This window comes from Hippocampus zosterae, chromosome 8 (assembly GCF_025434085.1).
Source record: "Hippocampus zosterae strain Florida chromosome 8, ASM2543408v3, whole genome shotgun sequence".
Classification (NCBI taxonomy): Eukaryota; Metazoa; Chordata; class Actinopteri; order Syngnathiformes; family Syngnathidae; genus Hippocampus; species Hippocampus zosterae.
The window spans coordinates 19,331,580-19,355,924 of record NC_067458.1 but is presented as its reverse complement, the minus strand read 5'-3'; the positions used below and the strand labels follow the sequence as shown (position 1 = coordinate 19,355,924).

The 24,345-nt window shown below is 43.6% G+C and overlaps 1 protein-coding gene across 1 annotated transcript; it reads right to left on the bottom strand.

The window, feature by feature from the left end:
• Positions 1-249: 249 nt before the first annotated feature.
• LOC127606085 (choline transporter-like protein 5) lies at positions 250-23,112 on the bottom strand. Its single transcript, XM_052074092.1, has 22 exons — positions 22,613-23,112; positions 16,530-16,578; positions 12,823-12,896; positions 11,054-11,132; positions 10,813-10,897; positions 10,561-10,674; positions 9,431-9,491; positions 9,234-9,345; positions 8,238-8,321; positions 7,209-7,321; positions 6,996-7,127; positions 6,801-6,900; positions 6,242-6,334; positions 5,861-5,951; positions 5,515-5,777; positions 4,258-4,352; positions 4,060-4,163; positions 3,893-3,966; positions 2,567-2,637; positions 2,369-2,457; positions 951-1,035; positions 250-503 (listed from the first exon to the last, which is right to left on the bottom strand). The coding sequence occupies exons 1-22, from the start codon at positions 22,647-22,649 to the stop codon at positions 382-384; spliced, it is 2,127 nt and encodes a 708-aa protein (XP_051930052.1). The 5' UTR covers positions 22,650-23,112; the 3' UTR covers positions 250-381.
• Between the last annotated feature and the right edge of the window lie 1,233 nt (positions 23,113-24,345).

Sequence of the window (24,345 nt, the reverse complement as noted above, 5' to 3'; positions counted from 1 at the left end):
ACAGGGTTGTGTTGACTTCCTGTGTAACACAGGCAGTTCATTGCAAAAGTGAAAGTGCATCCAAAACATATTACACCAGTAGACCAAAGTGCGCCACCACTTTGAATATGTTGATGGCCTCATACCATGGAAAGCCCCCGTGTGTAGGTCCTCATTTTCATCTTCATAATCGTCATTGTGGCATGTGATTGCAATCCGTAAGGCAGAGAATGCAGGCAAAAAGGAAAAATGCAACACCCACTATTTAAAAAAACAAACAAAAAACGTGCATTCCTTAAGTGAGGAGTTCAATGGCGTTGTCCTTTTACGCCCCTCTAAAAATGCGTTCCAAAAGTTGGTGACGCAGATATGAAGAAAGGTGAGCCAAGTTCATCAGTTTGCTCACTCGGAAGCGCTGCTGCTACTACTTAGGACCTCGTTGTTTTTGCCCAGGATCTTGCACAGCTCGGGAGACATGTAGTAGGGCCTGGCGAGGGAACCGTCGTTCCGCTCCAGGTCTTCGCCTGACCGCCGCCATTCAGCACGGAAAGAGCCGAAATGGTGGAATAGCAGCAGGTGGGAAAAGAAAGCATTGCAGAGTAGCTGAGTGAGGGGTGAAATCATAGCAAGAGACATGCAAGAATTGAGTAGAAGCCAGCCCAACTATTTCAGCTTGTCATTGTCTTCATTTTTCTTTTTTTGGGTTGACGCTGAGGTGGTGATTATCGAGTCAATGTCGAATAACCAATGATGGCTTTTCTAGTTTTCTGTTTTTAACTCGCTATCACCATAGAACTGTTTGCCTCAAGCTCAGCTGGCTGAGTCTGAAGAACCACAATTGTGGTTTGATTTAGTAAGAAGGAAAGTTTGGGAGGAGGAATATTTAACATTTCATCTGCTACGTGATGTGATGTGAAATTTGTCTTTAAAAGTCGGTGTCGCGGCGTGTCGGGGAAAATAAGGCTACTTACAAAAGCACAGGAAGAGTGTGTCCACGCATATGGAGTAGACGCTGAAAAACCCATGTGCGACTAAGTAGGATACCAAGATCACCATCTGGAAAAACGGGATAAAAATAATGAACAATAGTAATGATGAAGTACAAAAAAAAAGCATTCAGGACATAAATGAAGATAAAGTTATTAGAAGAATCATGCATCCATTCATTTTCTGTTGAATGAACCTCAACTTAGCATAGTTGTAATATTTATACTTAAGAAATGAAAAATTCATTTAAAAATGCAGTTTGAAAAAAAAAAGTCAAGATTTGATAATAAGAAAATGATAAGTGTGTTTCAAGCAGTGATGTGTTCCTCGAGCCGGTCCTTGGCCTCGGAATGGCTCGAGGACCGAAGGGCGGTACTTAGTCCTCGGCCTTGGCCTCGGAGTCAAGTCCTAGGTCCTTGGCCTTGGCCTCAGAGTCAAGTCAAGTCAAGTATTAGTGAGAGTGGTAATAATAGTAGTAATCAGAGAATGTTTAGAGATTCAGCCATCTCGCTACCTTTGCGTCCCGCGTCCTAGACGCATAATTTTCCCACGGGACACACCGTTCCAAATAATGTGCGTTTTTGGGACGCGAGGAAATTTCTCAGTCAAAACAAATAATCAAACTACGGCAAGCCTGAGGTTTTCACGGTAACAATCGTTACATGTCGTTTCCGTGGTGTCATTTCAACGTTACCGAAGAATAGTTTAAATTTAAATTTCACTGTGCCTGTATGTATAGTAAGGTATTTTTAGCCCCAAAAAAAGACGATTTAGTTAGGCATTTTTAGCCGAAAAAAAACGCCCATGTATAGTAATGCATTTTTGGCCGAAAAAAACAACCATGTATATAAGGCATTTTTGGCCAAAAAAAAACACCATGTATAGTAAGGCATTTTTAGCTCCCCCAAAAAACGACCATGTATATAAGGCATTTTTGGCCGAAAAAAAACGCCCATGTATAGTAATGCATTTTTGGCCGAAAAAAACAACCATGTATATAAGGCATTTTTGGCCAAAAAAAAACACCATGTATAGTAAGGCATTTTTAGCTCCCCCAAAAAACGACCATGTATATAAGGCATTTTTGGCCGAAAAAAAACGACCATGTATAGTAAGGCGTTTTGAGCTCCCCAAAAAACGACCATGTATAGTAAGGCATTTTTGGCCAAAAAAACCCGCCATGTATAGTAAGGCGTTTTTAGCTCCCCCAAAAAACGACCATGTATCATAAGGCATTTTTGGCCGAAAAAAAAACGACCATATACTATACATGGTCGTTTTTTCCGGCTAAAAACGCCTTACTATACATGGTCATTTTTTGGGGGCTAAAAAAAAATTTTTGAAATGAAAAGAGCGGGTATTTACTGTCCACCTAATATGAAAACATTCCAACATTCCTTACCACCAGAGGGACCCAGTAGTAGTTTAGAGTTGGCGCCTCCCCTTTAATGAGGGGTATTTTCCGGGTGAAGAAGAAAAATGCAAGCGCACCTGGTGCACATCAAATCAGAGGGGGGAAAAACAATTTAAAACGAACGTTCAACGTGCGGGAAAAACAGCGAGCACAAGTCCACAAGACAAACAGGTTATTGAGACTCACCGACAGTTCCTGCAATGAGAAGTTTTCCCAGGAAGAGCAAAAAGTCCGTTACCTTGTCCAGGACGGCCACCCTACAAGCAGGCAAACGACCTCGAATGTCATCTTACTTCGGAAAGGAACAAACTGATGACTGCTACTCCCGGCTCATGTCAGCGTTGGTGATCCAAGGGTCAGATTCTCGCCCGCCACGCGGGAGGACTGGGTTTGATTCCCGGCTGATGCAACCTAGACGAATCTTTCATTCCTGTGAATCTTTACGAAGGCTTTTCGGAACTCAGGAAGGGGCAACTGAAATAATCTCCGGCAAAATATGTGCAATTGTTCTGAAACCAATGCGCAGAAGAATATTTTCATGCTTGTCCTGCATGTCATTCAACAAATGTATTAACGCAACATGGTCTTCACACGAACTGTCAACGGTTTAGTGTTGTTTGGTGTACTTTAGAGGCTACCGGTTGAATCTTTCATGGCTTATAGCCTCTCGAAAAAAACTGTTAGGTGAAAGGTTTGTGTTTAAATTGGCTGAATTTATAATCTGCTTCATATTTGATCTGAAAGACGCCATTTTCTTGACGTAATTTGGTCCTGGCTTCTTACCAGACACTTTTTTTCTTCTCTATTCGGAGTCAAAGGCATTCTGAAGCAATGTCTGCCATCTAGTGGTGCAAACTGATATTACAATTTAAAACTGCTCTACGGCAGTCAATATTTGTGTGGGCCCTCAGACCACCAGGCAACCCCTCTTGCGTGGCTCAGTCATGAGCATAATTGTGCCAGCACCCGTTACCGTCATGATTCGGTTTAGGGACCAGCAGGTGGCACTGTCGGGCCCCCCGGCAGCTGCACACCTGTTTGGTAATTAGTTGTATAAAAGGACTCCTGCCCGAACACTCGGTGTCGGGTCATTGTTTGCTCTTGCTACTGTCATGTTTGTTTGTTTGCTGCAATCAGGTTTGTTTCAGTCATGTTTTGGTTGCTGTTATGCGTTATCTTCAGTCATGATTTTTGTTTGTTACTTTGGACTTTGTTTGCTTAGGATTTAGTTTTCTGTGTTTTATCAATACACTTCTTCAAATACACCCTGCTCCTCTCTCCTGCCTGCTTGACAGTTACGAATTTGGTGAGGATCCAAATGAAGGTGCGGATTCAGAAAAACATTTCCTGATTTTCGGTCACTATGAAGTCCGTCATACCGCGTGGCCGAAAATCAGGAAGCTTGCAAACTAACAAAGTGTCAGCCAAACCTTGCGTTATATAAGATTTATTCCTTGGCGTAGGTCTATGCTGGACTGAGTGAAAATCGTCCGAAAGAAAGAAAAAGCTTACCGAAGAACGTTCCTCATCAGGAGGAAGAAAGCATCCTTGGAGGATGTGCAAAAGCTCTTTCCGTGTATTGCTATCTGTGGAGAAGACAGGATGTGGATCACGCAAGATGGACGGGATGATTTAAATGACACAGAGCTGGGAAAAATAAAAATGTCGCTGTCTCTCACCATGATGTACGCATTTCTGTTGAGGAACTTGATGAAACGTTCCAGGCACCAGAAGCAATATTTGAGGCAGGACATCATGAAGCGAGCGAAAGCAGTCTGGGAACCTAAGAACGACACAAGCCGCACGTCCCGTTTTGTCGTCAACAAAGTCAACGGGGAAGGTTGAAATGTCTTTTTGTGAAGTGTTTCAAGCTTTACCCTTGAGTTTTTGATCCAGGTATTCCAAACCGATGCGGATCATTTGCACCAAGGAGAGTATGAGTGCTCCGAGGGCCAGGGAGCCTATGTGGAAACTGAGATGGGGAGGAAGGGTTGGCATGGGGAACAAAGCTTCAACAAAGAGACTTTGGGCTGTGTTATACCACTGCTCGCTAAATTTGTTATGAACAATAATAATGATGAAGTACAAAAAAAAAAAGCTTTTTATTTCATTTTATTTTTTAGGCAGAAAGAAAAGAAAAAAAAACACGGTCATGCAAGATTTAACACGGCAAGAAAAATAGAACAAAAATGACACCTTGTGGTAACACCCATGTAGCTCTACCCCCCCCTACCCCCCACTGAATTAATTTTCCTTTTTAAATTATTATTATTTTAATTGGTCATATATCATTGAGGGAAAAAATTGATTAGAAGCTAAAGAACAAATCTTAACCAGGGGTGCCACTAAGTAGGCGGGGTGGCATGTATTCTTTATCCTCTGGGAAGAATAACATATGACTACAGATCACAAAAACCTTTTCCTGGAGTCACAAGTGTGGTTATTGAACAAGTGAAATGGTGCTCACATTTCGCCAATGCCTTTTGCCACAGGCCAAGACTGTTTTTGAGATTTGTTGGAGATATATAGGGGGCGGCCCGGTAGTCCAGTGGTTAGCACGTCGGCTTCACAGTGCAAAGGTACCGGGTTCGATTCCAGCTCCGGCCTCCCTGTGTGGAGTTTGCATGTTCTCCCCGGGCCTGCGTGGGTTTTCTCCGGGTGCTCCGGTTTCCTCCCACATTCCAAAAACATGCATGGCAGGCTGAATGAACACTCTAAATTGTCCCTAGGTGTGAGTGTGAGTGCGAATGGTTGTTTGTTTCTGTGTGCCCTGCGATTGGCTGGCAACCGATTCAGGGTGTCCCCCGCCTACTGCTCGAAGACAGCTGGGATAGGCTCCAGCACCCCCCGCGACCCTAGTGAGGATCAAGCGGCTCGGAAGATGAATGAATGAATGAATGAATATATACGGTGTATATATATATAATATATATAATGTTTTTTTGTGATAATGGTACAGTAATCCAGTAGCAATAGACTTACAGAATGGAACAAGGCTTCAGTGACATTTCCGAAACCCCCCCAAAAATGCCAATACTTGAGTTTTTAGTAAATAGCTTGGGATAATTTTGACCAAGTTTGGAGTTATAATACCCACCACAGCTGTGTGTGTGTGTGTCCATCGGGCCACCTACCGTATGGCTCTGTTAAAAGACGCAAGAAGCGGGAAAGCGGGGATGTCTTTAGGCTTCCTCAGGGCCCAGTAGTAGGAGGCAAAGGCTCCAGCCAGGGTACACTGGCCGAGCGCGATGACAAAGTTGACCAACCACAGGAAGGCGAACACGTTGAACACTTGGAGGAGCAAGATGTAGCTGTGGTAGAAGTCCTCGTGGCCGTAGGAGTTGAAGAAACAGCGTGACTGTGCGCAATCTCCCGTCAGGTTGCTTGCATCGAACGTCTGAAAGGTTGACATCGCCAGCGCGTTGTTGAAAACTTTCGGATCGGCGTTCCGAGAAGAACCGAGGAAAATGTGAACGTCACCTTTGGATCGCATATGGTGTTGTTGCCTAATTGACATTTAGCATTTGTAGGGGTAATGGTGTAGATGGCGACGCCGGACGTCGCTAAACACCTGACGTTCAAACAAGTTAAGGCACACGCTAATTTTGAATTTGAGCATTGGTACTTTGAAAATCGAAGGCAGTAAACTCACATTAGTCACGGAGGAGAGGGACGATCCATGCCATGAAATTGTGTCCCACTGGGTGTTGATTCTTTCCCCCAAAATTCAATTTTGTATCTCTTATGTTTGACACTCGTAAGGTGGCAAGAGGTCAAAAAGTTCAATGAGGGGAGGGGCTAATACTTTCACTCCATTTACATTTATACTGCACCAGCGGACAGTGGCGTTTACAAGGATACATTGCGACGACGGCTCCGTAACCAATGCAGAGGCACAACAAAAAGAAGGTGAAGATGGGGTAGATAAGAGCGGTCATCACGTAGCTGACGGCCCTGAAAAAAAAAAAAAACAAACACCAATAACAAGTTAGAACATCTTGTTTGAGGTGTAAGGATGAATAAACATTTCACACTGAGCAGATGCCATTACAATCTTTTTTTTTTTTCCACAAAAAAACTCTTGGATTTTAATGCATTTTTCCCCCCTCTTTGGCTGACAGAAAAATCAAAATGGCGACTAGTGACATTAGTCATAACATGTCCACCCACTTCGATTTGCTTGATGTCATCTGATACAAATGTAAAGCATTGATTTTTTTGTTTGTAAATGTCACTGTGCATACTGAATACTCCCCTGAAGCTTGATTTGGAAAATAAATAAAATAATTTAAACATTTTTTTTAAAATGTGATTTGAATTAAAATCGCAATTCAACCTTCTCGTGAAATCGTCCAGCCCTAACCAGCAACGGCACCTGTTCAGCGCGAAAGGGGTCAAAATGAAGATCGCCGGTACCTACTTGCTCGCTTCCTTCAGCAGCGCAATGGCAATCAGCAGCCGCTCCCTCAGGAAAATTAGGATAAGTAGAATGATGCCCTCGATCACAGATAGCACAATCACTTTAAAACAAAACCACATGTCGATTTAGGTTTCTTTTTGTTTTTTTCTCCCCCCCTACAAGTCGGAGAGAACCCACTGGATGGTTAAAGCGTACTGAAAATGAACCAGGTCTGGCTGAGCTCCAGGTAGACATGAAAGTCCGGATTGAAGCCCAGCTCAGAGATGGTGATGTCTGCGCCCTCCTTCCTGATGAGCTTTTGGTACTCCCAATAGCAGTGGCCGATACCTGAGATAGAGACGATAGAACGATAGAATCTAAGGCCCCCCAACTCGGCAAAGCGATTGGATAACCGCGCTCGAAACTCACCGTAGCCGACGGCACCGACGATGCTGCCGATGATGAGCCACACCAGCGCGCTGGCAATGAAGCGCAGCAGCAGGAGGAAGATCAGGCTGATCACCATGGTGATGGCCATACCCCTGCGACGTCAAGACCGAGGATATCAATAGAAGGGCAAAGTCACTTTCAATCCATTTATGTGAATTTTATTTGAATTAACTAAATTATGATTTCAATTCACAATTCAAGTGGCTGCAAAACGTTACCCAACCCTCAGTGGGTTGAGTCCACAACTTGTATTTTGTGCACAAGCTTTATTTTTGTTTGTTTTTTTAAATCATGGCTCAAATATTCACATTTCGATGAGGAAAGAAAACAACAACACAACATTTATTTTGTAATTCTTGATTCACATTTACACTACAAAAAATTTAATAATTTTGGAGTCTGGTTATTTTTTTGGATTCTGTTATGTCTCGTCCTTGATGTTAATGATGTTAATGTTCATTCATTCATTCATCTTCCGAGCCGCTTGATCCTCACTAGGGTCGCGGGGGGTGCTGGAGCCTATCCCAGCTGTCTTCGGGCAGTAGGCGGGGGACACCCTGAATCGGTTGCCAGCCAATCGCAGGGCACACAGAAACGAACAACCATTCGCACTCACACTCACACCTAGGGACAATTTAGCCCTACAATCAGCCTGCCACGCATGTTTTTGGAATGTGGGAGGAAACCGGAGCACCCGGAGAATACCCACACAGGCCCGGAGAGAACATGCAAACGCCACACAGGGAGGCTCGAGCTGGAATTGAAACCGGTACCTCTGCACTGTGAAGCCGACGTGCTAACCACTGGACTACCGGGCCGCCCATGATGTTAATGTGTTTTTTTTTTTATTAGGATGTACAACTTGCTTTTATCATGTGTTGCTAGTTGGGGCTAGCAAACTATTGGAATACTAGCTTGTGATAAGCACAAGCAGAACATTGAACATCGTGCTAACAGGAACGCCGCTCTAACTTATTTAGCAATGTTGAGTGTAGCAAGTAAACTCACGTCAGGATCCATTTCCAGGATTCGGCAAAATCCTCAATGATCTTAGCGCTGATATCTCTAGCGTGTAGCATAAAGGACGCGTTGCTGTCATGGAGGAGGGAGAGAAAAGGAAGGAGATGAAATAAAAACATTTTCAAACTCTGGTGCACGTTGACATGTTTTGACCCTCTCTGCGCCGTTTATGAGAGACCGTTTTTGCCAAAGAAGCAGCACAAAACATACCAAAAGCACTGTTTTGATCGGTTAGCTCATATTAGCATGCTAGCAACACATGCAGCGTCTGATTAAATCAATAGTAGGTGTTCCAATGAAAATTTAGGTTGCTACTTTAGCGAAGGCCCTCCCGACACGGTAAAACCGAATCAAGTGGGCGAACGGAGGACAAGCTGTCGTTTTGTCCGAGCCAATACTGAAAGTCATTCACCAGACAAGCAAGTGACTAAGCAGCACTGTTAACGCAGACGCTTTAAAAGGTCATTGGAAAGCTTTTTAACATGGGAGCTTGGATACCAGCCGCTATGCCAAATGGAATCGATGGAATCAAATGGTTCCTCTTTCTAATTTTTCCCCAAATGGACCCATGTCAGTCCAGCAAATGAAAAATCGGATTTGATTCATGACATGGGCATGTCACACATACTGAGCTCCCCGTTGCGTTCAAGTTTGACGATACCCAAAACAATATTAAAAGAGTCGTTCTGATTTGAGCCCAAAAATTCAGATTCATCCATGATTTTTTTTCCACGCCTCCCAGAATCCCAATTCGAATCAACACAAATTCGCGCACAGCCCTACTTAAAACGCTGCCTGGTCCTGGTTGTACGATGGTGCCAATTGCATTCCGGATCAACCTTCATTCATTATTTCTTATTGGGGGATGGAAAAAGGATTGTGTTTGAACTTGGAAGTTTGACTGTATTTCTTTCAAAGCGCGTTGTTGCCCACTTGGATGTCGCTCATCTAAGCTGGGAAGATGTGCGGGAAAACAACGCTTACCCGGCAGCATTTTTCAAATCTGCGGTGGTGATGGTTTTCTCTCCGTGAACCAATGTCTGGTTGGTTATGTTCCCGTTACTCGTCATGAAAGTGGGGAAGCACCGCTTAAGAACTGTGGGGGAGGAGGGAAAAAAAAAACATGGAGTCACAAGTGGTACGGTGAAAAATGGCTCCAGTGTGCTTGTACTTGGACTTACAAGGTGTGCTTGGCCAGATCATCGATGGGCAGTCTTCATTTCTTATGAGGGCTGCAATGCTCTAATGGGTGGGAATGAAACAAACAGATGTAAACGAGACGACGGTAAACACACCGCTAGCAGCGGGGAACAGGGACCAGAGCCCCGCTGCCGCTCGCGTGCAACCGCGAGGAATTGACACCATTTCAGGCTCTTTCACACGACACCTAGCAAGGCGCGGCGCACCGTCGAAGAACCCATTCGTAATTGTGTTACAGTACAGTTCCTCGGCAACAGCGGGCTCCTGTTGCTGCAGGCTCCTGTTCCTGCGCCGGGCCGTGCGGGCCGTGCATGTTATGACTGGGCAGAAACTACCGCTGGCATGTCCTGCAGCCGCCATAAAAATCACACGTAGGGTCCGCCATCTTGAAACGGCCCTTTGCTGTACAGTGTACACCCTTTGTGCTTGGCGTCCGAGCCGACCGTATATACATTGGGACAGCGCTAATTCTTCTTTTTGTTGCTATGCTAGTGTTAGCGGAACAATGCGTCGACAAAAGTTGACTGTACCTAATTAGGTAAGCAGTACTCTATGAAACATCACTCACCAGTCTACGAGACCTCAGTCAATGCAACACGTGTTCCATTGCGCCCAACCTGCGGGCCAGACGGCACTGATTTTATGACAGGGGCCGAGGGCCGGATGAAATTTGGCCCCCGGGCCGGACTTTGGACATGCCTGCTGTACACCCTTTGTGCTTGGCGTCCGAGCCGACCGTATATACATTACAGTACAGCGCTACTTACCTAATTAGGTAAGCAGTACTCTACAGCGCTACAGTACAGCGCTAATTCTTCTTTTTGTTGCTATGCTAGTGTTAGCGGAACAATGCGTCGACAAAAGTTGACTGTACCTAATTGGGGAAGCAGTACTCTATGAAACATACTCTATGAGACAGCGCTAATTCTTCTTTTTGTTGCTATGCTAGTGTTAGCGGAACAATGCGTCGACAAAAGTTGACTGTACCTAATTAGGTGGCTGCTGTGTGTATATTGTATACCCTGAGACGTTTTTGCGTTTGTTTTGTTTACATGTTGATATGCAAACGGTTGCTCATTTTATGAGGAGGAGAAAAAAAAAAGTCTCATACCGTGCTCCGCTTTACTCCTGGTCTGCAGAATTGCTTGTAATAAAGCCATTCAGTGCTGTTCTTCACAGCATTCAAAAGTGTCATAAACTTGTCAGGACACTTGGAGACACAGAGCTGGGTGGGGGGGCAACACACATCGTCTTAACGCGCGGGCCCATCAATCTTGCATCACCGAGCGTTGGAGGAAAAGCCGGATGCAGATATAGCACGCAGTGGAAGGAGATGGTGAGGCGTGCAGAGCGACAATCTTACCTGGGTGGTCGGGCACTGCAGGTTAATCCACACTAAAGGATTCATACATCTGATAATGTTGGTATAGAACAATTTGGTTTTGTTTCTGAGGGTGAGAAAAAGACAGAGGTCAGATCGGAAAGCAACAAGCATTTTCTAAAAAAAAAATAAAATAAAATAAAAAAAAGAATTCCGACATTTTATTTTGGCGGGGTACGATTACGCTCATGGCCTCTCAAACTATGAGAAGATGAAGACTCACATATTTTCCTTCTCACCGCAGAACTTCCCGTAGCTGTCAGTTGGAAAGGCGGCTTTCCTAAGGTCGCCGTGCAACCAGGCTGAAAGGACGAAGCGTTGACCGTCAGAAGCAAAACGGGACACTTCAAGAAGAACACGCAAGGAGGAATTCTAGGAGTCTCGCGGGCACCTCATCTTATCCACTTTGTACCGCCGTGCGATTTCTACTTGCCTGCTGCTTAATATTATTTACATTTAAGAGTATGACAATGAAGCCCCACCGCCCCCACACACCTAGATAGCCCCGCATAAAAATAATACGCTGGATATGAAGACAGCCTTCAAGTGGCCGACATTGAAGGAAGATGACGAAAAAGGATCGTCTACTTCAGTTTGCCGCGGCCTCGTCCTGGCTCGTGCTCTTTTAAATTACAGAGAAGCATAGAAGCCGTCCCTTTGACACAATTGAGAGACATGACTCCCTCCTGGCAAGGCAGCAAAAAAACTATTAAAAAAAAAAAAGATGGCCGCAAAAATGCAAACTGAGAGATTGCACAAGATTGCATCGCTTTTGTATATTGCATGCACGCTTTAACAATTAATGACCTGGAGACGAGGATGTAAATGAGGGCACAACGCAGAATGAGTCGTATAAGAAAGCTGTGGTGTTTATTAAAAGAATAACCCATTCTCTGGGGGGCAGGTGGCGGGGGAGGAGGGCTGTTGTCAACGCCCCCGCACTTCCCACAAGAAGACATGAATAAGCCAACCCGATATAATACATTCGATTTTTTTTTTCCTCCCCCACTTGCAAGTGCTTTTGCATCTTCCCCCCCATTCGGAAAGAGTCAGACAATCAGAACGAGCACTTCAAATGCGGCGCCTCAGCCAAAAGTATTGTAAACATTGTTTGAAAACTGGAGCAGACAAAGTAGAAAATGCTCAGCTCAGCGAGAAGCGGCAGTCGCAATTGTCACGATCGTGTTCTTGTGCGTCTCCGGCGGGGTGGCAGACGAGGGCTTTTCCTTCAATGGGCACACATGCCGTCCATGATCATTAGCCGTGGATTTGAGGACTGGCAAACCCGCAGATTGTCCGATGATTGGACCTTGTTGCTGCTCTTGCTCAAGTTTTTGTTTTCTCGACCTATCACCATAGTTGTTCTGATACTCATGTTGCACTTTTTTTTTTGTTGACGGGGGCGTAGTATAGTCTTTGTTTTTCTATTGTCAAGTAAATTGGACTATCGGGTTAATTATTTCCACGCCTTTTGCAAGTGTTTTTTGTTTTATGTTTGTTTTTTCCAGGTTATTTTTGACCAGGGATTTCTGGTCATGCTTTTGTTGGTGCGCATTTTATGAAAAAATATTTTCCTTACGGAGTTTTGGTTTGGTGTCTAGGTTTGTGGGATTCGCTCATTTTTTGATTCGTTTTCGCACCCTGACAAATAATAGTCGTTCTTTGGATCGAAAAGTCGAGATGTATCGTGACAACGTGCTTCCTTGACACTAACGTACTACTTTCGCATTAGAAAGGGCTTTGGTACCATCTTGTGGACCCTTAGAAGGGGCACAAAAACTGCAAATACAATTTTTTTTTGTTGTCAAAGCAGCAAACGAGCTATCAGCAGTATTTGTGTGAGCGAGGCTCATATCGTTGTGCTTTCAACGAGTGATGAACTGATTTTCGAAGTAGTTGTTTTTTTTCCCCTCCACTCAGTGACTAAGACTGCATTTGCGTGTGGTTCCAAAATGTTGTGTGATGTAATCAGCAGCAGTGTGTCACACTCACCCACAATGCCCAGTATGATGTAGGCAAAGATGACGGTGACAAAAATAACACAGCAGATCACATCCGTGCGCTCCCTACAAGGAGATTAAAAAAAAGTTATGGGGCAAGGATCAAAAACGGGGAATATTCAGGTGAGAAGGGCGAAGAAAGTACATTGATCCATTTAGCACAGGGAATAAACACACACCGCTTACGGTGGAACTTCAGTTTAGCGAACGACCCGGTTGGTGAACAAACTTTGTCAGGGACAAATTACCTCACGAGGTACATGACAGAGGTGGACATAAAGCAATAGACGAGAAAAAAAATCCTTAATTTAAAACGCGATGTACGTAGCAGGCCTAACAGTGTTTTTGCTAGCTAGCGGCACCTAGCTAATGTCTGCGCGGTAAAGACGGAAACGCTTAAACTGTTTGCATATATGGTTTTAAAATGATCAATTCTAGTTTGGAGGGAGATTTTTTTTTTGTGGTTGACTGAGCCAAGTTAGCCAAGTCCAGTGCACTGTGAACACTTCTGGCGTTAGCGCATCATGGACATGAGCGCAGCTATCAACATCTGTTACGCAATGTCAAAGGGGTGCGCTTCTGGAAATTTTCCTGGCTCTTTAGAGAGAAAATTGGGTAGAATTAAATGTCCGTGGATTCCTATTCACTCCGCCTCTTCTCTCGTGGTACAGCTGGAGAGACTTGAGCGCACTTACTGTGTGCAGAGGTTTTTTTCCCCCCTCTGGCTCAAAGCATCCTCCCCGTCTATCCATTTTTCCCCCTCCTATTCCCGACTGTTTTCCTTTCGCATCTAAGATATCGGTGAGTTTAAACCCGCCTGGCTTCTCGTTCTGCCCCCCCCCCCACCCCCCATGTTGTTTTGCCGTCTTGTTTGTTTTCCCCTGAACGGGTTGTAACTGGGAAGAACATTCCTTGTGTGCCTCTTGCATACTTGGCTAATAAATCTGAGTCAGATTCTGATACAAAGTCTGAAAGATATAAAGGAGACTCTCATTGTGAGGATCTGTACAGTGAATCCAACTTCATTTGTGTGCGTGTATATAATCAACTTTATCCAATCCCAATCCAATACTGTGTACTGGACTGTAGTATTTCTCATTGAACGACAAAAATGCCACGCGCGTTCGTCCAGATACAGTTTGACAGCAAGTCTACTGGGTCTCGCTTCCTGTTCGCTCTCCTGAAACAACTGCAAAGAAGAACTGCTGAGCGGAGATCAATCATTTGTCTCTCATTAAACAACTATCACCTCTCTCACGTAACAAATCTAACTGTGCAGGAGACACAAACTATCGTGTGCAGCATGTGAATGTTTCAAAGTTTTTTTGGGGGGCGGGGGTTGTTTGTTTTTTGGGAAACAAAAGAAGGCACAAAGGTGGGCACACATTTGCCTCGGGAAGACAGTCACCATTTTAAAACGGACAGCCAGGACACGCAGCGAACCAAAAAGGCGGTTGAACGGCAGACAATGATGTGAGCGTTTTCTTTCAATCGTAAAAGAACAAGGGGGAAGCGCTGCTCAGATTGCCATGGCAACCGCCGCCTCTTTGAAACCGCCCTCTCATCCTTCAAAGCGCGTACAGTGTACGGTAACCATCACTTGGCCGCGCGCATCATCTGCATTGAAGATGGCCGAGATCTGAGGTGGCGGCTGGCAGCGAGCTGACCTTGTTTTTCCGCAGTAATGAGTTACAGCAGATGCGTCAACTCGCCACTACAGGGACGCACGTGTACGATTAAGACAAAGTGCAAACACAGCAGCGTGCGGCGGCTGCTACAAAGTCACCACAGAAGCACGCGAGTGCGAGTGATGCGGCAAAGCGGACGATGTGAGAGTGAAAACAATTTGGCTTTGTTCTCTTATCTCAGGAAAGCAGGCCACAGAGTCGGCGAATTCATTCTTGGTTGATTCCCACGCGTTCAAAGTGGATAACCGGTTGAATCACACACATACAGTACATGCAGGACCTTCATGGCTGCATTTATTAGGATGGAGGTGAGACTGAAACGATACCAGTTGTATTATTTTGTTATTATGACTTCAAGATGGTGCCGCGAGAGTGGCTGCCTTGACAGCAGGTCCTATACTTTTTGTTCTTCTGCTTTCTTGCTTTCATAACGTTGCTGTTGTAAATTGGGAGTTTCTCCATTGTGAGACGAATAAAGGTTTTCTTATTCTTATTCTTAATATGGAAAAATATACAGTGGTCCCATAGATCACGGGTTGCGGTTGTACAGTCCCGCAATTTTGCAGATGATTTTTATTGGTACAGTTTCTATTTTGTTGTGGACTTTGTTAATGTTGGGTGTAATTCTTCTGTTGGCCACGAGGCGGGGGACAAACTATTGTTTTAACAATGTTATTTTCAAAGAAGAATACTGAAAGCAGGAAGTGGGAAAACAGTATTTCAAGATCAGCCTAGCTTGTGTTGAAAATTAGAAAGTGAAAGTGACAGCTGTCTATTAATTGTATTTTTAATTGTACCTCACCAAGTAATTTTAAGCTTGGATTATGTTTGACAACTCAAACCCATTCAACCGCATGTTATCACACACAACTTTTATTTGAATTTATATTGATATTCCTAAAATGTTTATTTTTGAGTATCGCCTCAATGTACTCAGTTTGCTGAGCTTGGGATGCCACAATGTATCTGGATTAGAGGCACAAATTCTGAAAGTTGGACAGAACGTGGCATCAAAGGTGTCACATTTCTTTAGAGTACTGCGATTTTCTCTTTCAATAGTGTATTGTTAAAGGCCTACGTGGAAGCGTACGCGAAAACAAGATGTGTGCTCTACAGTATCTTCTCTGAAGCTTCTCATTAGGAGAAAGCCTCTCACCCAGAGTAACTTCAAAGTGTGTGTGGCGCCTTTACCCAGATGGAGCAGAGACATGCGCTGCGGAGGAAGGAATAAAAAGACTGAAAGCCAAAACACCCTTATAGAAGCCTCCAGACATTGAATTGAAACAAGATAAGATCGTGCATGAGCTCTGAAAATGACTAAATCATCAAAAGAAACATCCACAAAAAGCCTGTGGAGACCCTCGGGGGAGGTTTTGCTCGTGCTTCAATACAAAAATCTCTTCTGCATTGTGCCACCGGAATTCCCATATACCCATCGGCCAATTCATTAGGCACACCTGCGCTAGTTAAGATTCAAAACAAGAACTGTATTAAAAACAGTCGCCAAAGAGACAAAGAGAATAAGAAAAAGGCCTGGTCCGAGACAGCTGTTGTGTAATGAACCTGACATCTTTTGGATTTTTTTATGGATTAAATAAACATGTAGACGAAGTAAAGCACAAAGAAGAGTTGCTTCAAGCTGTGGATCATCACTGTTGCGCGTGCGCAGGTCGAGATTTGAAAAACAGGACTGGACAAAATCTGTTTTGTGTGTGTGTGTGTGTACTTCAGAATATGTGCCATCAGACAAACTCCCACCGCCGGTTTGACTTACGGTCATTGATTTGTGCGGTGAGGCGGAGAGCGCCGTCGGCACTTCACCTCCATCTATATTAACCTAGCATGACAAATGATCAATCTGTCACCTCCCGGGCAGAAAACACAATACTAAGAATCATTACATGCACGTCACAAGCTGTGACTAGTTTTATGATGCATTTTAGTTGTAGTTGGCCCAAAATAAGTTCACCCGGCCCAAAAGAAAAAATCTGATTGTGAGAATAATCAATACCTGTTATGAATCGGCCCTCTGAATTTTGGGTCAAACTTGCGTGGCTCGCCTAAGAAGACAAGCAAAACAGAGAGGTTAGTTTCATGAACAAAATTACGTACTGTATTGTGTGAAGACGCCTGTTTTCACATGAATTTTATAGGCTTTTGTCCGACTGATTGCAAGTAAACTGAAGCATTGGCAGCGAAGCATTTTGGATGGTCTTGTCGGCCAAGATGCCGTTATCACATCTGTTGGTTTCTTTGCTAACTTAAATACTAGCACAACCCAGAAGTCATTGCTTAAACTCGTCGACTCACATCAGAGAAACTTACATAAACATTTTCTGGGGTAGAAATTTCAGTAAAGAGCTTCACAACTCCCTAATTAATAATAGAAATGAAGAATGCAAAGGCAGAAAAGTCCTCGTTTGAAATGTGGGACATTCAGCTGCAATTAGATGCGAGTGGAGTGAAGGGGAGAGTTTTGCATTAAGGGTTTGAAAACAGAGAATGCAGCTCAGAGAAGACCTGTGAATGTGATCAGTGTAATCCTTAACCTCAAATTTGAAAACAAAGCCAAACAATTTGCAGTAAAGTTGCCACAAAGACTTGATTCCTGTTTCTGCTGCATGCAGGACTGAGTGAAAAAATACAGACTAGTTTTAGCAACAAATATGATCAACAAGACAAAAGCATTTTTTTCCTCAAATGCCAGAGCAAGGTTGATATGAATCTGGCTTTTTTTGAGGAGCTGTGGGGGAAAAAAATAACATTGAACCAATTTGGTGGGAGAAGTGAAACTGACTATAATATCCATGAACCTTGTTACTTTATGCAAGATGCTGAAAAATACATAAAAATATGTCCTGGGAAAAAACTAAGACAAAGCAATTGTTGATTGAAAAAATAATAAGCATCTTACAGAAAACGTAATGAAAGAAATACAAGTAAAAAACTATATGTTCGAGGATTGACCTCCGAGGCACACCACGACGACGCTACACATTCCAGAAATGGACAACCCAAGAAAAATCAAGGTTTTGCTCATCGATACCACAACTGTAACACGTATACCATGATTTGCTGAGTGTGTTTATGTTAAAAACAAGTCATGTGGTCAGATCCTTCACAGGACAAGACAAAAACGGATTCGTCCATATGGCCGCAGCAGATTGGAATCACAGAGCGATCAATGAGAGTCAGTGGGAGGTCGACAGATTGTGAGTCACGGTAGAAGACCTTTTTTCCTAAAGTCACGTGAAGTTGTTCTCATACCACCAGAGGAGTAGCATCCGTACGTCCATTCGCTGTACCGCTTATCCTCACTTGGGTCACTGATGGGCCAGAGACTTTCTCATCTGGGTGAGAGGCAGGGTGAACTCTGAACTGGTCGCCGGTCAGAAAGCAGCTGGGATAGGCTCCAGCAGCCCCCGTGACCCTCGTGAGGATAATCGGAAAATGAATGAATGAATGAATGAATCATCACAATCAACAAACATTTCAAAATAATGTGAGTACTTCTAATCGTATGCAGCCTGGATTTTATTTTTATTTATTATCACGTCTTCAAATCCAGCAAAATAACGATGCAGTTCAGTGGGATGGAGCCATTGGGCAAGTAAGCGGGGGATGCTGTATGTTACGCCGTACGTCCATTCATTTTTGATGAAAGCACTTGCTTCTCCCACAGCACTGTGAAAAGCAATTGGGAAAAAAAATGCCTTTTGGGCATCTGTGTTGTCCTCTGGAATCTACTCTAAAATACAAGCCGTGGACAGTCGGGGAGTGAAACATGAAATGATCTGCTCCAGTAGACCTCCCCTAAAAATACACACAAACAAATAAATACACACAACTGGGGCAAGGGGGGGGGGGGGGGTGAGCAACCTAGGCATGTATACGGAAAAGCTTGTAGGTCAGGGCACTCTTAAGTTAAGGCACATGTACATTGTCAACAAATATCTGTTTACTACTGCAGTCAGCATCACAGCTGTGCCAAGTGTTACCACTTTGGGTAGTGCATGGAACAGTTCGTAGGCACTCTCTCACACACTCACACACATATACACACTCTCTCTCTCTCACAAAATAATCACACCAGTCCCCCACAGTTCCAGTTGGACTCCATCTCGGAAGCAATCACTGCAGCTAAGAGGCACCAGATGGCTCGTTTTTTCGCTCCTTCTAACATTAAGGGTGTTTGAAGATAATATCCATCCTTTTTTCTCCATCGCACGCCCCCCCAACCCCCACTTTTGTTGCTCTCAACTGCCCTTTCCGTATCCTTGCTCACACGGTTTCTCTCCCTCCTGAGAAAAGCGCAACCTTTTAAGTTCTTGTCTCCTGTTCGAGACATCAGGATCGAGATCTATGCTTTACATTTACTTAGCAGCACCCCCCCCCCCCCCCAGGGATCTTTTCAAATATTAGCAAGCTTTGGAGGACGAAGTCGTCAGCAAGCTGGCTATTTTTAAAGCCTGCTGGATTATCTCTTAACAGGAGGAGCGGCAAAAAAAAAAAAAGACAGTCAATGCTCACTGACAACCTTTTTAAAAAACAACAGCGGGAATGCGGGTTGGGATTCGACCCCCAGGAGGGGCGTTAGCGTCTGAGAGTTGTCAGCCGTTGACAGCGAGCCTGCTGCTTCTGTGCTGTTGGCTGGAAGTGTTGTTGCTGCCATGTGACCTTGGCTACTTGTGTCGGAAAGCTTTTTTTAAGGCCCAATTGGGTTTGGATCACTTGATCATCAAAGGATAGGCAGTGAATTGGAATTCCAATTCCAACATGCAACTGTGTATATGCACAGTTAAATGGAGTGAATCCTAATTAACATTTAATCTCTGCATGCTTTTCGTGCTCATTATGTAACGCCCTTTCATCCCGCAAGATGGCGCCATGTGTCGTGTGTGTGTGTGTGTACATCATTGCTTCTACTTCTAAATGTAAATTATCTCCAATATCTCATCTCTCTTTTGGGACACTCAAAAAATGTTATCAATCACAAGCCGCTTTTAACCCCTGCATTTACAAGGGTCGGGCATGTTTTAGGAGCTTACACTATCCAAAGGTGCCATAGTTAAACAGTAACAGGCATATATTCTTGATCCTCTGTGACAAACGTCCAATTTTAATGCAGCTTATTTATTAGCTGTGATCGTCTCCTCCATCTCCATGTACCGTATATCTTATGTCTGTGGTATACTAACACCAGGAGGCTCGTGTTTTAATATTACCTGCGGTTCATTTATTTTTATAACACTTGAGCGACAATAAAAGAAATGTTTTATGACGTCAACTGATGCTACAATGGATTACCTCAACGTGTATTTGCATAACTGCCAACCTACCTAAAAATGGTACGAGAAGACAAGTTGAAGTTCGGCAATTACTGCATATGAATCATCAAAAAAAGATAATCTGAAGCTTTGGTGCGTGCACTGAAACTACAAAGTAGGTGGATTCTGACCGAAGATTATGATCGCACCTAAAAATAAAAAATGTGCATGAACCATTCTGCGTCTCAGTTTACTTTGGGATAAGTCACATTAAGACATCCAGGGAAGTGAAATTCCATCCGCAGTGGCGTCTGAAAGTAATGTGACAGAGTCTTAAGCGTCTACGTTGGCTCGCTGTATGAATGCAGGATTTAGGGAAGCCGCCCATGCAAGAAATGTCTTAATTAACTTTGCGCCAGACTTCAGCTTCTCTCTCTCTCTCTCTCTCGCTCTCTCTCTCTTTTCTATTTTAATGAATGGAACAACTACAGCTTTTAGTCGTGTCAGAGACCCTGCCCCTGAATGATTATGATATTAACTTCATTTCAGTAAATGTACACCACAGGAACCTTAAAACAAGGGTTAACAAGGGAACCGCATTGACATTTACTGCTATAAAAGAACAAGCGTCATAGTGTTTAAAAGTGGATTTTTAAAAAAAGGACATGATAGCACCATTCCTATTTCTACCACTTGCTCACACCATGACTCCACAAAACGCTCCATTAGCTTGATGCACTGAACACCGCTGCGGCACAATTAACCTCATTAATTGACTTGCCTCACTGGTACGGAAGGTGAATGAACAAGACTGAATTATACTGTGTGTATAATATTGCAGTCTTGTGTTATACACACACTGTTTGGGAAAAGGATGACCCAACTCGTGAGTTTTTTTTAAGATGATATGTCGGATGATTAAAAAAAATGTTTTGGGCTTTGACTTGCAAGCAAAAATTTGATATAGCAGCAAGCAGCAGTTTGGCAAATTCTTCATAGAGGCTTCAAGCTATTTTAAGTCACCCTCAGGTGAAGCTTACTGTCAAACTAAACATCAAACGAAGAGAATAAAACGTTTGGTTGTAAAAACAACCACAATGATTTGTCGGAAGAGTGTTTTGGATACGGATGAACCGAATTGCAATTTTTTTTTAAGCTATGAGCTTATTGAGTCTTCTTTTTTGAATGTGAGAGGAAACCAAGAGTACCCGCGGAAAAGCCACACAGGCACGGGGAGAACGTGAAATTTACTACATAACATGCACCTTATGCTGTTTCACAAAGACATGATTGTACCTTTTTGACAAACAGTAATTGCTCAGGTGTTATTTTCGTGAGTATTAAACATTTTACACAAAACTCAAGCCAGCTAACCTCAACTTGACAAGCTTCCAAGTGGCCCATCTGCAGAGAACCGTAGCAATCAAACTACGACTGACGGGTTGCAGTCACCACTGACAGAGCATTGCCTTCACGAGACGCCGGGGACACGAGGGGTCAATAGCAGAGAGGCGCAGTGGGCTCTCAGCACCGGGATGCATGACAAGAGAAAGGGGCAACAGGGATATAGAAATCTCGCAGCGTCAATAGTGGTAAAGTAGCCCGGTGTATGAAAAATAACCCAAACCTGCTGACGTCATAAGATAAACCATGGCGACAGAAAATCTATCACAGCATACTGCAACAATCCCAGATAATCATCAAATAATTCCTCAAGAGGGTGTGGCCAATAATTGTTAGCTCCCACAAATTGGAATACCATTTAATATTTGGGGATAATCAAATTATAGGGGGGACTTAATGGAAGAAGCCACAGCTACCAAATGATATTCAATATTTCAGTTCCAAAAGGGCTGGGCAATAATATCGCCTTAACATAGAAACCAAGATTTTCTTCACCCAAAAAAACAAAAAAAACAAGCAAGGTATCTTAAATATAGTTTATATGTTTGCATATGCTTCGGGCGTATCGCTTGCTTGAGAGAAGGAAATAATGAAGCAATTAGGGTAATTGCAATGCCCCATTTGTGGGCAAGGAGAGCAATCTCTGCTATTTTGCGATTGTCTGCATATGACAAAACAAAATGTTCGAATTCATGTCTGAATATGATACCTTTCCATTAAATTCGTCTCAATTCCCACAGACAATTTCAACATGAAATATTTCCCAATTACCCCGTTATAACTCCCTAGAGAAACTTTCCCATTTTAATTCACAACCCAGTAGTTCAGGATCTCCGTCTCAAATGAAAAATAATATCGCTTCCATCCATATGATTTAACACTGCAAAAATTCTATCTCACCCATCAAATCCTTTGTCACTGTCCTTTTGTGCTCGTGTCACAAACTCTGACTAACGCGAGTGAGTTCTCTGATGCACCAATTCGCTCGTACCTTTCGTAATTGCCCCGAAGAGCGAGATATCACTGTCATCACGCTAATGCATCAAGCATCAACGGCGACGAGGGTTGACGACAAAAATTAGGCGAATAAATTCAATTAAAAACACGCGCACACAACATACGTGAAACCACAAGAGTGGATGCATAAATATTCACAAATAAATAGTCATAAATAAAATGTTGTCCTTCCTAAATAACCGAGAGCGCTCTAATCGAAAGGGCTGACAACCTTTTTCTTTTGGGGGGATTTAATTGTAACTTGTGACAAAAGGATTTGTCTGTTAGCAGCTGGCTAACATTCCTTCACTGGACTCCTCGGAACCACCACCGAGGGGGACCGGGGAGCTCTGTCATGATGTTACCGGACAAGAGAAAGACGAACGGGCTTGAAAATGTTGTCGCTAACAACAATAAAACCACTCACCATAGTACATGGAGGGAATGACCGTCTTCCGAGCCATGGCACTCTTCAAATGGGACCGATGCTGCGCCGTCGTCGCCTTGGACCCGGGGAACGCATATGCCGAGTCGAGGTGTGCAGGTGGGGTGGTAGGGGGGACAAGAGGGTGGAGGTGGAGAGGAACCGCCGCGAGACCAAACAAAACACGCGGCGACCTGGCTCCGAGGTCTCGTCGGGTCCGGAGGATGCTCGCTTCGACCACGCAGCTCAGCCTCTGTGGTGTTTACAGCTTGACTTCATTAATTATTCCGAAATGGTCTTAAAGGGTCCGCCGCTGTCAGTTCTTTGTTCGGCGCTAGTTTCCTCGCCTTTGCTTTTGTTTACTCTTGCCGTTCTATTTGGATAGATTCGGTGATGTTTTTTTTTAACTTAAATTAGAAAAATTCGTATTATGTCGGATTGGTTGGTGTTTATTCTTAATAAACAATGAGTAACGCCTTTGTTTTGGCTTGGCTGAGATGGGTAAGCAAAATACTGACCCCTGCAGGCATTTACATGCTACTTCAGCACCCCCTCAACAAAGGAGTGTATACCGGTAATTTCCTTCCCATTTTAATCAATTGCCAATTGGAAATAAGTAACGATAAAGTGAGTCCAGTAATGTTTATTTGTAGAGCACATTTAAACACAGCTTACGGTCAACAAAGTGTTGTCCCGCACAGTGGCGGTCCAAAGCTTGAAAACAATGGTGGACAAAGGAGCAGAAAATGTTTTTTCAACTATTGAATATATTGGAGGAGGGGTCGGGGGTCAGTTGAAACATGGCCCTTTAGTTCAAAAATTGGTCCAGAGCATAGTCGGCAGTCACATCAATAAACACCAGTAAGCCTGTTCCATTAGCAACAACCGCACGCCCTTGCTGTCACGCTCCGTCCACAACGTTGGATGTGCGATGTGATATGCTTTGGAAAATGTGCTCTTCCTTTCCTCCACAGTTTTTGACTCGCATTGATTTTATTTTTCTGAATCTGATTCAAGAGCATGGGAAAAATATGTAAAATTAACTGTCCTTGTGTGAATGAAATATTTTGATTTTGAGGAGTGAGCGGCACCAGAGGGACGCAATAACTAGTGGGGGAGCCATGAGCCGCAGGGTGTACAATTAACACTTTGACATGAACATTTCATCATTTCACAGCTGCAGTCAAAGGAGCCAACCTGGATGTTACAGTAATTGCAATTGCCAGACATTACCCCCCATGTATGTCACCCCTCTAACATATTATTGGACTGGAAAGGGGCGTAATTGATTTGCTATAAAGACTGTCAGCTAAAAAGTAATGACTTTCTGACTCTCTACCAGTCTTAAAAGAAGGCAAGTGCTAGTGCAACATCATTACTCTGTCATCAGTGGCATGCCGTGCAATTGGGACCTGGTAGGGGTTGGACAGACCAGTTAACTTCTTGACCTAAGTACCCCAAAAAGATGGTTTGAGCTTCACATTGTCTCATCAGAAATAAAATGTTTTAGCAAGAGGAGGAGGCAAAGCCACTTGCAGCAACAGAAGTGCGCAGAAATAAATGAGTTCATCACCTTAATTGATTTGACTTGTCTTCTATTTCTGAATTTGCAGCTTTGATAAGAGAGAAGCAGTAGATGGGCGGGGGGAGGCGCAAGCAGCATTTTTAACAACTTTTCAACTTGTGGTATCGAAGTGGAAGGTGTGTGATGAATTATTTCACTCCACTTGAAGAGG

What these genes read in the sequence shown, in the direction of transcription:
- LOC127606085 (XM_052074092.1), bottom strand. Translation starts at nt 22,649, where the DNA reads ATGGCTCGGAAGACGGTCATTCCCTCCATGTACTATG. An exon ending in ACACCATATGCGATCCAAAG is followed by an intron (nt 5,778 to 5,860) that starts GTGACGTTCACA and finishes TCAACCTTTCAG; the next exon opens with ACGTTCGATGCAAGCAACCT. An exon ending in ACTACTGGGTCCCTCTGGTG is followed by an intron (nt 1,036 to 2,368) that starts GTAAGGAATGTT and finishes CCGTTTTTCCAG; the next exon opens with ATGGTGATCTTGGTATCCTA.